Source organism: Artemia franciscana, chromosome 15 (genome assembly GCF_032884065.1).
Source record: "Artemia franciscana chromosome 15, ASM3288406v1, whole genome shotgun sequence".
Classification (NCBI taxonomy): Eukaryota; Metazoa; Arthropoda; class Branchiopoda; order Anostraca; family Artemiidae; genus Artemia; species Artemia franciscana.
In genome coordinates this window covers 11,544,232-11,558,084 of record NC_088877.1, presented here as the reverse complement: position 1 = coordinate 11,558,084, position 13,853 = coordinate 11,544,232, and the positions used below count along the sequence as shown (strand labels likewise).

The 13,853-nt window shown below is 35.9% G+C and overlaps 1 protein-coding gene across 14 annotated transcripts in view; it reads right to left on the bottom strand.

The window, feature by feature from the left end:
• The window catches only part of LOC136036050 (fat-like cadherin-related tumor suppressor homolog), a 401,362-nt gene that overhangs the window by 280,697 nt on the left and 106,812 nt on the right, over window positions 1-13,853 (bottom strand). For 13 of the 14 annotated variants that reach the window (XR_010619615.1, XM_065717994.1, XM_065717993.1 and 10 more), the window contains exons 6-7: window positions 13,547-13,702; window positions 1,528-1,617 (exon numbers count right to left, since the gene is read on the bottom strand). Coding sequence is in view for 13 of the 14 variants with exons in the window: in XM_065717994.1 (XP_065574066.1) it covers window positions 1,528-1,617; window positions 13,547-13,702 (246 nt within the window). In the remaining variant the exon portion in view is untranslated. The remainder of the gene's footprint in view (window positions 1-1,527; window positions 1,618-13,546; window positions 13,703-13,853) is intronic. The other variant, XM_065717997.1, reaches the window with a different exon arrangement.

Sequence of the window (13,853 nt, the reverse complement as noted above, 5' to 3'; positions counted from 1 at the left end):
GAAAACTTAAAATTGGGGGGAGGGGTGTGTGGACGGAATGGGCTGTATTCACCCTTATTGGTCATGACCTTGGCATTTTTCAGCCATTTTATGAATAATTTCTTGCTTTTTGGATGTTTTTCCAGTATGTATAGCAATCATTTAAGCCGAACACCCTCATTGAAGTGCAGGCCCCTATTTTCTCTCTTTAATTAACCTATTTTTCACCTTTTTAAACTGTCTCCCCTGAAAACACGGTTCTAGCCGTTTAGCCACCCCCACCTCCGCGGAAAATACCCCCTCCCCGAAAAGTATCCCCCATGGAAAAAAAGGCTTTTCAAATTTGGAAACTTTGTTTGAATTTTTTTTTTCTGTAGGAGGAAGGAATTTTAGTACTTGTGTATTATACGCCACTCATTGAAGTTTGCGCTGTGTAAACTCGTGAAAAAAACGGTTTCTTCGTTCGTTTGTTTCAGCTTAGCGTGAGACAAGACAAGTAACGGAATAGATGGGAAATATATAATTTGGGCTATATATTTGCGAATAAGAGGGGACGAAATTTTTGGACAATTTGAAGTCAGAAAACAATTCTTACGTCATAATATGCAGAATAATTGTACCTAACACATTTTGCATACAGACCCGCAAAACTTTACTCTCCCTCCCTAATATGCAAATATATAGCCCAAATTTGTTTCTAAAGTAACGAAGAAACTAAAGAAGAAGCCGGTTTGTTCCCGAGTTTTATGCATCGTAAACTTGAGTGAGTGGCGTATAATACACTAGTACCGGAATTTTTCATGGAGATCCGGATTTCCCGGCATTATTAAAAAAGATCAGAAATGAAATTTACAAAAACAAGCTTTTTCAACTGAAAGTAAGGAGCAACATCGAAACTTAAAACCAACAGAAATTATTATGTATATGAAAGGAGTTACCCCTTCCACAAGACCTTACTCTTTACGCTAAGTTTTGCTTTTTGTCCCAATTCTTTAAGAATGACTCCTGAAACACAAAAGCTGTTTGATTAGAATAATAAGGTTCGCTTTAAAATTCAAAAAAAACAACATTAGTCTACAGAGCGAGGTCTTGAGGAGGATGCAACCCCTCCTCCTCTTATACGTACTAATTTCTGTTCGTTTTAAGGTTTGATGCTGCTCCTTACTTTCAGTTGAAAAAACTTGTCGTTTTTATTTTGTGCGGGGTGTTTTTTGCGGGGAAGGGGGGTAGACACCAGCCACTGAAAATACACCCCTGTGTCCATGCCGCTATCTACTGACTCTACATGCGAAGTTCCGACAATTTCTAAGTTTTAGCCTCACAGAGGAAAGAAATGAAGGTTCGGGGACAAATATTTACAATAGTTAAGAGATAACATAAATATAAATTCATGCACTAATGCACAGAACGAAGATTCCCAGCTTAAAGATAGACAACAATTTCCATTGTTTGAGAATTTCGTCTCAGGTAACTTTGACATGCATTAATGCAAAACAGACCCAAAACAAGGGTGAATTAGGGCAAAACATATAAATACTTGTTTCTTACCCTCCCAATGTCTGTCACTTTAAATAGATTAGAAATGCCGTCAATAGAATGTCTGTCAAAGGGTCTCATCGTGGCCTCTCCGTAGATTAGCTGAAAACGATAATCTTGAAAAATGATGTGGAGTGTAAAGAAACACATGGGAATGTATAATATGATAGATAAGAATTAACTCGGTTTTAGGTCTAATCAGGACTAAAGACAACATCAGAGTATACGCTGGTTGGGAATGAATACGCCGTGTTTCCGTGATGAGAAATTCCTGAGGTAATTAGAAATTTTTTTCCGAAATTCTAGATCGACTAGGACAAGGGTGCTTAAACGAGGATCACATGGGAGCAATAATTATTTTGGGAGTTTGTCACATATTTACGACATAAATAAAGTGAAGTTTCTACCGGAAGGTTAATTAGAAGAAAGAAAAAAAAAAAAAAAGAAAGATGATGCACGAGGGAACAATCAACCTCTTATGAGCTACAAGCCAACAATCAACTACGATGTACCGAGCCTCTAGACAGTCTACAGAATCAAGCCTCTCAGATATAGACTTGAATTAAGCCAACATTTCAGAGTTTCAAACAGTTCGTGGTAACGAACTGTAGTAAGGAGCGACCCAGCTCAATAGTAACCGAAACTCTAAAAAACGGAATTCTTATAACAATAGATACATCAAAAGAATCGGATTTAAATGCTGATTTTAAATGTATACGCTTCATCAAGTCTAGATTTACCCGTCAGAAGTTACGAGCCTGAGAAAATTTGCCTTATTCTAGAAAATAGGGGAAAACACCCCATAAAAGTCATAAAGACGAAAATCACACTCAGATTCAGCGTATCAGAGAACAATACAGTAGAGGTTTCAAGCTAGTATCAACAAAATGTGGAATCTTGTATTTTTTGCCACAAAAACGGATCACAGATGTGTCTTTTTTATTTTTTTCAGGGGTGATCGTAGCGCCCCACTCTTTACGCTAAAATTTTTAACTGTTTTAGAAAGTAGAGTTGAGAGAAAGAGTCAACCTTTAGTGTAAAGAGCAGGGGCTTGAGGAGGGAAAAGCCCCTTTCATATACGGAGTAATTTCTGTTCGTTTTAAGTTTTAATGTCGCACCTTACTTTCAGTTAAAAAAAACTTGTTTTTTTTATATTTAATAGCGTACAAGAACGTGTTTAGACTTTTAACTCAGACAATATACAAACTGCACCATGGGATTACCTAGAAATAAAAGTTAATACTATTCTAACCTTTTTTTGTATGCAGGAGAAGGTCAAAAGAGTGTAGGGTGGAAGAGTGGCACCCATTGGTGGCAAATGCCCCCCTGGATTTTTTGTCGTCCCCTTTTGATTTGGAAAAAGGCCTTTTTTGGTATTTTCTTTGAAAAAATACCCCTACTTTTCTTTGAAAAAATACCCCTACTTGGTGCCACCCCTTTGATCTTGAAAAACCCATTTTGGCTCCCCTTCCCTAGCACTTTCGTCAATTGATGCCACAGGTGTGAATGCCTATTGGAGAGGAGAAGGAGAATATTCGCGCATTATTTCGTATTACACCCCCCGAGCATAGTAATTTAGACAAAATTTATCGTTAACAGTGTGGAGGTCATCACCCCTTGTTTACAAAGTAGTTATGCAGTTCGATTCAACATGAGTCCCTTTTTTAGCATTTTGAAGAGTGAGGCAGGGGGTTGTTGGTGGTAGACGTTGGGGGCCAGTAGAGGTTGGACATGTTACAGCAAAACATGTAACATGTCCTTCTAAAGATTACCGTGCAATTCCGGGAAGCTACGGCGAGTTGTAGGAGCACTTCGGATGTTGTTGTTGTTTTTTTTCTTGAAATTTTTGCTTTGGAATTAAAATGTTCCATTGCAATTAAACTCACACAAAGTTCTGAATAAGAAAAGATGATTTCCAGTAGGTTTTGTGTGATTTCTTTTAAGTGGATCTCTTGGATATCTGGGTGACGGACAAAAAAAAAATAAAAATAAAACCTAAAATACTATTTTTGATAAATCAATAAATTAACTTATGCAGAAAAAAAATAACTGGACAGAAAATAACAGCATATGTTGACCTGTCTTTGTTGGACTCGCGTACACAGCTACTGGACGACGTGTCTCACAACTTTAGGTTTGTAATTGTAATAAAACCTGATAAATCCTTAAATACCAGTTATGGTAAAAACCAAATACTGCTTCTGAAACACTCATTTTAAATTTTGATCTTGAATTTCTATGTTACAGTAACTTTTTTTTAACTTTTTCGCATTCTGACCAATGGTCAGCGTTGCGCAGGTACCAATCGCCTGATGCAATACCTTCAGCCGGGAGCGCAATGTGTGGTTGGGGGAAAATCATCCATCGCTTCCCGTGTTGCCCCCAGATGAGGCACCCATTTTAGAGCTTGGTCGACTCCGATTGAGCTTACAGTGTCACAACACTAACCCCGTTCCAAACCAAATAGCCAGCGACACCAGGACTCAAGCCCCTGGCATCAGGATTTTACGTCTGGAGCGCTAATCACTCGGCTAGGACGGCAGCAGCTGCTGAAGCAGCCATATATGTTTATTATATGACGAAATAATTTAGATTTAAACATACATTAAACTTAAATAATTTAGATTTAAACATACAGCGACCCCATGGTTATTGACGATTAACATTTAATACTAAGAATCTAAGAGTCAAAATTAGTCGACAGAGGTACAACATGTGAATTTGTGCGAATTTAGCTGACAGCCTCAATTTAGTACTACTGCAAACAGCTCACTGCAGCATCAAGTCGCCTGAGGCCAACACAACTGCGCACACTCTTCATCCCTCCCAATCTATTTAAAGACTGCCTATTTACACCCTCTAAAAAGTTCCATGCCCATGGAACAGCGAACCCAATTTATGCCCTCCAAGTATACAGATTGAAAAGCCTAGCTTGGCAATGATTTCAACAAGGTGTAACCTTGTGGTAGAAAACCTACCTCTCCACTACAATGTAACTATCTAAAATGCCCTATTTGCATAATCTGAGGTCCTTATACCTGGGACTTCAATTATCATGTCACCCCTGAAGGCATTTTCTTTTTTTCTTTGAGATTGACCATACTGATGAAAATAGCTATCAAGAAATTTTGATCCGATCCTACCTACGACCGTCCATTCTATACGATGGCCCCTAGAGGAAAAAAAAAATAAATAAAAACAGATAAATAATACATGGGAGACAAAAAAGCTCTTTACGAAGTCAGCACTAATGGATTGAATATTAAAAAAAAAGTTTTGCGAAAAGTCGACTTGGCAAAGACGAAAGGCGCACTAAAATATTAATAATATTACAGTATGAATAGCAAAGCCAATGTAGATGCCGCTACAGTATAGTTCAAAAAGCGGAATAACAAAGGAAACAATGTCTATAAAAAATGACACCTTCTAAGATACGAGCCAGGAGATTGAGACCTCACTCCACCTGGCAAGTAGCCTATTGCCGGCAAAACATCCTTCAAGAATTAGTCAATCACAAAACATGATAGAGAGGTGTTACAAATCTACAGTGTTAATAAAATTGTTTGAATATAAGAAAATTTATAAATGTCAACGATTTTTCTTAGTAGTTATGATTAACGAGGACAGTTTTAAAGCCACTAACGAAAGATATTTCAAGAGGGTCCATGAGTTTGAAATAGAAAATAAGAAGGTAAAAATTCCTAATGAGACAGACTTTATAGACATTAATACAAAAACAACACACGTGTTTTTTTTTTCATTAATAGCAAAAGGCGACGTCATAAGTTAAAACGGGCTGACACTACCCAGACAAAAAGGGCTGCGGTCCCCTTAGTCTCCCCGGACTCGACTCGGGGATTTACGAAACTTGGTCACCTAAGCGGGCTTAGTAGAATAAAGAGTACAATAGTACATGGGAGACAAATAATTCTTTACTTAGTCAACACTATGGTGTTGAATTTAAAAACAAAAAGCTTTTCAAAAGTTGACTATTCAAAGACGAAAGGTGGAATTAAATATCAATAATATTACTGTACGAAAAGTGTGGTTCAATCCCACTCTCTAGGGCTATAATGAAAGAAAGGTTGAGATGGTTAGGGCACGTTCTGCAGATGAAGGATGACAGATTGCCGAAGATTGTCCTTTCCGGCCAACCGTCTAGAGCTAAACGGAAAGGAGGCCGTCCCGAAATTAAATATAAAAAAACAAGTTTTCTTAACTGAAAGTAAGGAGCGACATTAAAACTTAAAACGAACAGAAATTACTCCGTATATGAAAGGGACTGTTCCCTCTTCAGCGCCCCGCTCTTTACGCTAAAGCTTTTAATAGATTGGGATGGAGGAGGAGCGTGCGTAGCTGTGTTGGCCTCAAGCGGCTTGGTGCTGCGGTGAGTTGTTAGTAGTAGTAGTATAAGTGTCTGACTATTATTGAAAATAACATTGTCAGTGTAGATGCCGCTACAGTATAGTTCAAAAGGCGGAATAACAAAGGAAACAAAGTTTATAAGAAATGACATATTCTAAGATACGAGTCAGGAGTCTGAGACCTCACTAGTCACAACACCTGGCAAGTAGCCAATTGCCGGCACATTTTTCTTCCAGCAATCATTCATAAAGCAATGATAGAGAGAGGTGTTTCAAATCTGTAGTGTTAATAAATCGTTTGAATAAAAAAAATCTGTAAATGTCATCGATTTTTCTTAATAATTATGACTAATGAGGACAGTTTTAAAGCCACTGCTGAAAGATCTATCAAGATGGCCCCGGAGTTTGAAATGGAAAAAAGGAAGGGAGAAGTTTCTAATGAGACAGACTTTGTAAACTAAAAAAAAAGAAAAAACAAACGATTATTTTTATAATAATAGTAAAAAGCGATGTTACAAGATAAAACGGGCAGATACTACCAAGAAAAATAAGGGACTGCGGTCCCACATCCCCTCTCACAGTGTAAAAGTGTTGCTTACGCTTTGAGGAAAACAAGACATTTTCTACAGCTGCAGTAAGCTATAGAAAAGATGTCTATATCTTCAATTTTTTGAAGATAAACACAATGTTTGTGGGTTCTTCGCGGTGATTTAGTAAATTTCAAGTTGAGTTACCATGGGACGTGATTTGCTCTTTACTAGGTTAGAATTAACGACCTAAACATGATGCCAAGATTCGGGGATTTACAAAATTTGGTCACCTAAGTGGGCTTTTAGCAGAATAAAGAGTAGAACAAAACAGTAAAAAACAGCGAAAATAATTGGTTGAAAATATAAGAAAAATATTTATTCTATTTGTACTTTCAATGGGAAATTCCTCCTGTATACAAGACGATTTATATAAAAAAAAAATTCCCTCCCGGCGTCATAGTTGCCTAGTAAGTAAGTCATTAAGTTAATCAGTTGCCAGAAGCCAATGTCTACTGGTAGCAGAGCGTCTCTGCTGATACCATACGATAATAAAAAGTATTGAAAAATGAGAGAGCTAAAGGCAATCAAATATACTACCAGGACAAATAGAGGTGATTTGTTTTATACCATATCATCAACAGTTACCACAACTAGTGACATTACCATTTTTAGCTATTTTTTCCATCTCAGATGATCATTCTCTCCCAGTGAACTCTAGAGAATTCCGTCAAAATATTTTTCACTGTCTAATTGAACTTTCAAAATGAGATATAGACACATTTTGCAAAGGAAACATTTTTAAGCTTTAAAGTACCAAAGACATCAAAATGAAAACATTCCCCACCCCCCTGGCTCCATCGTCGGTATATTCATAGCGGAAAACTGGAACTTTCTAGAATTCTTCTTTTGGTGGTTGTTGTTATAAAACTATCAAGATTTTTTCGTTGTGTAAATTTTCTCCTTTGTTGCCACATTGAGTCGTCAGAGGAAACAAGCAGAAACTTTTCTTGTTTACAAACAAGGCCAATCCAATATTATAACAGCCAATTTAGCTGCTTCTGATCATTGAGCAATGAAACAATCAATAGGATAGTGCAACCGTTACATTCAGTAGGGCTATTGAACATATATAGGCTAGTGGGAATATCTAAAAATTAAGTAACAATAGTAATATTTTTAAATCAGTCGAAAATACGGGTTCTATTGATATGTCAGTAATCAACTAAAGGGATAAACATAATATAATAGGATAACCTAATTTGTCTTTCTAAAAGGATGTTTCGTAGGTAAGTCAATTAACTATTAGTTTGAATTGTTTAATATTGAATAAATTTTAATAGTATCCATATGAAAGCACAGTTTAGACTAATGGCAGTGTTTGTCTTTTGCTACAGCAATCAGGAAAGTTACATTTTCTACAGCTATATGATGATATATTTTTTCGCTCAATTTCTGCTGATTTTTCGCGCATATTCCTTATTTTCAAACTTGGCACCAGCTAAGCATAAAACTACATAACTGCATATGAAGCTCATTTTCATCAGGAAACGAGTTCCTGGTTTTCCTAACTTCTAAAACGTATGTGGTTATGTAAGCTATCACTTAACCAATTTAAAGAATCAAATTTTATTTTCTAGTGCCCTTGGTTGGAAAACCTTGGTTGGAGTGCCCTTTGTTGAAAACGTATATGGCTATGTAAGCTTCCACTTAACCAATTTTAAAGAATCAGATTTTATTTTTAGTGCCCTTGGTTGTAAAACCTTGGTTGGAGTGCCCTTTATTGAAAACGTATATGGTTATGCAAGCTTCCACTTAACCAATTTTAAGAATCAGATTTTATTTTTAGTGCCCTTCGTTGGAAACTCTTGTTTGGAGTGCCCTTTGTTGAAAACGTATATGGTTATCTAAGCTTCCACTTAACCAATTTAAATAATCAGATTTTATTTTTAGTGTCCTTGGTATTTAATGGTTTCAAAGTAAAAACCTTAATGAAGACACAACTTTCAATATAACCTAGGGCTCTTTCATACTTCTCTAACTGTAAAAATGGCAAACTATAAAGAATAGCCATGGGAAAACCATGGAAATGATTTTGACATAATGCTTCGGAGATGTATTTTTTCCCCTTTTAACCAGAGAGACAGGTAAATAAAAAGAGACAAATTAGAAAGCAAATTTTGCATCTCAAGGATAAATGAGCTAATTAGTTGTTTTTTTCAATCAATCTCTATGAAAGCAAAAAGGGCGAAATTTACAAAAGCATAAACCAGTGGTCCAATTAGGAAGAGATGAACGTCTGTAAAAAAAGCAGAAAATTTGAGGGGTCGGACACTATTTCAAAAATGGTTTACGCCAGGTAATGAGTAGTGTGAGCCGCTGCAAAAGTGGGTCAGGTATGGTAAGGAACTTGAGGTCGGAGATATACACTTAAGTGGCGAAGAGGGGTAGCCCCTCGAGAAACCCAACCAGCCTAAAGCTTTTTCGTTTACTTACAAGGATACAAAAGAGTCAATTTGCTCTAAAATTATCTTGCAGTAGCATAATTAGTAAATAAAAGTAGACCAAACAAAATTGAAAACTAAAAGTGATGGGACTCAATTTCGCCTCTTTGAAAAAAATAGATCTTTTTCGTCAAAACTACACCCCTATTTAAGACGCATCGAGAGTCTACACGCGGTAGATTTGCAACGGATAAACACTGAAAGGAACAACAAATAAACATATTATTAGGGCTATATATATGTCCATAAGGGGGGGGGGTGAATTGTAAGGGTAATGACTATTATGTTAAAAAGGAGCATAACATCAGGAACCCGATAATACCATTTTTATTTTATGCCTGTTTTGTATACAGAATAGGAGTATATATGGGACCATCAGGGGAGTGGGGTGAACTATCAAGAACCCAATTCATAAAAATAGCATAGAATTGTTAATCTAAAAATGCCTCTCTCTTTGTTCTAGCGACGAGTAAACGACTGAAAAATGTATTTTAAATGGTGCTATATCATGGAAAAGATCCATAAAGCATCACATGGCATCTAGCGGTATTCAACTAAATCATAAAGTTAATTACAAGAACCGAAATAAAAATATTACTTTTATTAATTTATCCACGACAGAACATGTAATTTTCGAAAAAAATAAAGCAACTTAGGTTGGTTTCTATAATGAATAATATGTTTATTTAATACGACTTGTTGATTATTATTTTGTCGAGAGTTCAGTCTTTCTCAGAAATTATGTACACTTGGTACGTGCACGTGCCAAGCATGGCACGTAGTGGTACATGCCAAGCACGGCAGAACATTACCAACTCATTTGGGAAGTGGTTTAAGTGTTTTGTAAACTGAGTCAAGCGTGATTGAGCTGTACCAAGCGTGGCGGAGTTCTATGGCAAACGTGGCGTTCCGAGATTCACGCCAGGTGACAGGAAGTCAGCGGCCTCTCGCATATTGTAGACAAATCCGAAGTGAAGATGTCAGGACTGTTAGAATTGTAGACTAAGGTAAGAAATTCGCATCATAAATTTGCATTCCCCGTGCTAAAGCCAGAAATAACAGAACTTAGGGAGTTTATATTATGATTTATTGGTTCTTAATTTCAAATAATACTATAGTGGATTTCCACTGTTAAAAATTTAAATTACAATAGTAATAATCAACTATAGCAGGCTAATCAATCGTAAACTATAACCATTGATATTACGGCTGGTAAGACCAATGAGTTGGCTTATAAATCATTCTGTCATTTTTGTATTCTGCTTAATGACTTCCTTGGTTGCGAAAACAGAATTCCTTTCTTTTTTGCTTGAGTTTTTTTTAGATATTTTAAATTGTATGCAAAAACTTATCAATATCTGGGCCAGTGAAAGATAATTGAGAACCTTACAAATTAACCTTTAATTTTCTGAAGCTTATTTCTTAGGGACTGATCTGCTCCTTCAACGACATCCTGCTTTTTCCTGCTTGTTTTGTGTTTTCCGTAAAGCGCTAGTTTTATAGATATACGTTGCATAGCTGCGAAGAAATAATTTTAGCTGATTTTGAGCCAAAATTTTGCTCGCTACTTTCAACAGCGAAACTTTGTGTTAAAAAATTACATTTTGCTCGTTTTTAGATTTTTCGTCTGTTTAATATACAACATAAAATTGGCAAAATGATCTTTGCGGAGCTTAGAAGGTGATACAAAAAAAGTCAATGTCTTTTCTTTTTTTTAATCAAGTGGATTAAATTCAGGTTTTATGTCCAAATTCTCAGAAACTTCACACGAATTGTGTATCTCTTCAATCAATTGGTGCCCCTAGTCGTATGTGTGAAGAAACTAGTTCTCCTGCTTTGTTACATCATCTGTTTTGGATACGGCGCTTCGAATATGTTTGAATACTATGTTCGAGCAATAATTTGATATGTTAAAAATTGAAATTTTGTCATATAGATTAGAATCCCGAGGTTTTATTATAGATGGTATCTTTGAGAAGGCAAAGATAAAAAATTTAATTGTACATGGAATATCCTCCTTGAATTACCTTTTTATTAAATTTTTTGAAGCATAAGCTTCACTCACTTTGTGTACAGGGGAGTGTTCGTGCTTCAAAAATCACAACACAAACTGTCATTAAGTCTAAGCGCTCCCAAAAAAAATAAAATAAAATAATCTCTTTAAGATCATGAGATAAGTTCTTTATGAGTGACATAAACATGGGGGAAGTTGAATTTATCAGAGAGGCAAAAAAGTTAACCTATGAAAATAGCGAAAAAGAAAAAAACTGGTCCATGAACATATACTATCTATCCCTCATACAAACAACGCCTTTTCATACAAACTTGCTTCTATATTTAAAAACGAAGCTGTAGACCAAGGTGAACAAATCTTCCGAATAATTTTAAACTTCCAAAAATGAGTAGAGTTTTCAGATTTTCTGTCTCCTAGGAATTCTTGGCTCTATAGTAATTAACTTTCAAAATTAATTCATATATAATTATAGTCCACGCCCCAAATTACAAAATTTTCCCTCTTCAACGAGCCTCCAGTTGTTGGCACGGTGGGACCATTTCTCCAATCCTAACTTTCCCTTATTATGACTTTTGATTGTTTTCAGTTCATTTTCCTTACCTGACCTATCACTAAAACATCGATCCCTTCTTTTTTTAATGCCATTATTTCAACAATACTTCCTCCCCCTCCCGAAGAAATATTTATCCGACTACACGATATTTTCGTGCATTTTTGGAAATTTTTCTGTATCCTCTCCCCAAAACAGAATTATAGCCTAATGATGTCCTAAATTCCCTCCTCAGCGAGCCTTCAGCTGTGGACACAGCGGGCCCGTATCTCCAACCCTGATTTTCCCTTAATATGAGTTTTGATTGCTGTCAATTCAATTTCATTTCCTATACTTCTTCTTAATACCATAACACAAACAACAAATTTTCTCAAATATACAAGATTTATCGTTAAAGCATAATCAATCGACTTGATTTATCTTATAATGTTCTTTTATTCGCTACTAGTTTTTGCCTAAAATCACCAGGAGGCCATTCAAATGGTTTTGGAGGAGGGCAGTTTTCGTAATTAACTGTAAGTTTGGGCTTAATAATTCAAGAAATGTCAGTCAGTGATTATGGGAGAGAGAGTTCAGTGCTTACGTAAAAGTTATTGCCTTTCTTTTCTTCTTTTTTTTAACAGAATGGGGAAATTAATACCAAGCAACTAGGTCTGCTGCAACGTATTCGGTGTTGCCATTAACCAAACCCTGGAATAGATCGTGAAAATAATACAAAAAAGATGAAAAACTGCTCAGTTATAGCAAATAATTAAGTATTTGTATCAGGCATCTCTTCAAGTTTTTATTCTGGATGGAGATACAAACAGAAAAAAACAGCAAATATGTGAATAATAGGGAAAATATACCAGAGCAATGGGAAATAACGGACGTTCCAGGTGAGAGGATGGATACGAAGACCCAACCTTTTCGTACACATCTTCTATATGTTGACCTAACAATTTCCATGTAATTCCCCAAGTTTTGGCATTTTGTCGAAGCTGTAACCGTCACTAATCAAAGTGTCCTGGTTTTTGGAATTTTACCCACTTTTAGAGGTTTGTCGAATTTGTCCCACACCGCCTATTTTGACATTACTAATAACATTTGGGACGTTTTTAGCCCAAAATACGGAATGATTTAGGATCATTTCAGCTAATATTTCTGAAAATTCAGGAGAGGACATAAAAGGGAAAATACAAAGGTTAATATTTTAATGTCCGAAGACTTTTTCGCCCAAGGTCCTGATACTAAATAGACTGGTTTAGTGTTTTGTGCTAAAAACGTAAAATTATATACAGAAACTTGACAATCATGTGTATTTTATCATAGTGTATTAAATTTACTAAATAGTAGGCCAAATTATGGCCCAAAATTTAGCAGCTTTTAATCTGCATTACACATATAGTATAACAACCTTCTGAGCGAAAATTAGCTATCATGTGCAAGGTCATATCCAAGATTTAGTTTGGGGGGAGGGTCTTACAAGGAAAAACTTTAAAAATCGCATAAAAAATGGTTTAAAAGGTTTTTTGTAACTTTTTTACGAGTCGGACAAAAATTTCAACGGGGGTTCAAACCGGGTACCCCCTTAGATACTGCCCTGATCATATTTAAAGATCTGCTCTGGCCTGACGACTAAAGAAAAAACTTTGAATGGTTCAAATATGACGAGAATTCAGAGTGATATACCTTAAAAACTCGCCTCCAATTCCCTTTATTTTAGCAACATCAAAGAGTCCAGTCCCTATCCCAAACAGTAATAAAGCACACGAAAAACTCAAACTATTTTCAATTCCCCCCCCCCCTTCTAGTAAAAAATGAATCCTTTCCAAACCCTATAGAAACAGGAGAATTTCCTTAAAAATAAGAAGACGATGAGACCCAAAGGTTAGTTGAACGGAAGATTCTACATTTGGGCATTGTCCTTCGCATGGTAATATTGAAAGTAGAATCTAGGGAGTTCCACCACATACACATTTCAATTAAAAATAACATATTCGATTAAAAAATGATGGGAGTGATTTTTTTGCTACCAGAATACCAAAAATTCCTTCAAATATGACAAATCAGATAGGAAAAACAAAATATACCTGGCCAATTTCTTCTCCAGCTACAGCTCTAGAGGGCACAGAAAACTTGTAAATGTTTTGAAGAAATTGAGGTGCATTGTCATTTATATCTTCAACTGTGACAACGATGCGAGTAGAAGACGACAGGACAGGTGAACCCTGATCACTTACAACGACCTAGAAAATACAGTTGATAAGAATCATAATACTCTTTAAAAAATCCTTTTTCCATGTAATTGTCATAGCCGAAGAAATAGAAGAAAAAAAAACTCAAGTTAAATCGCTTGTATAAAAAAATCAGACAATATAAGTCATATTATTTCTAAAT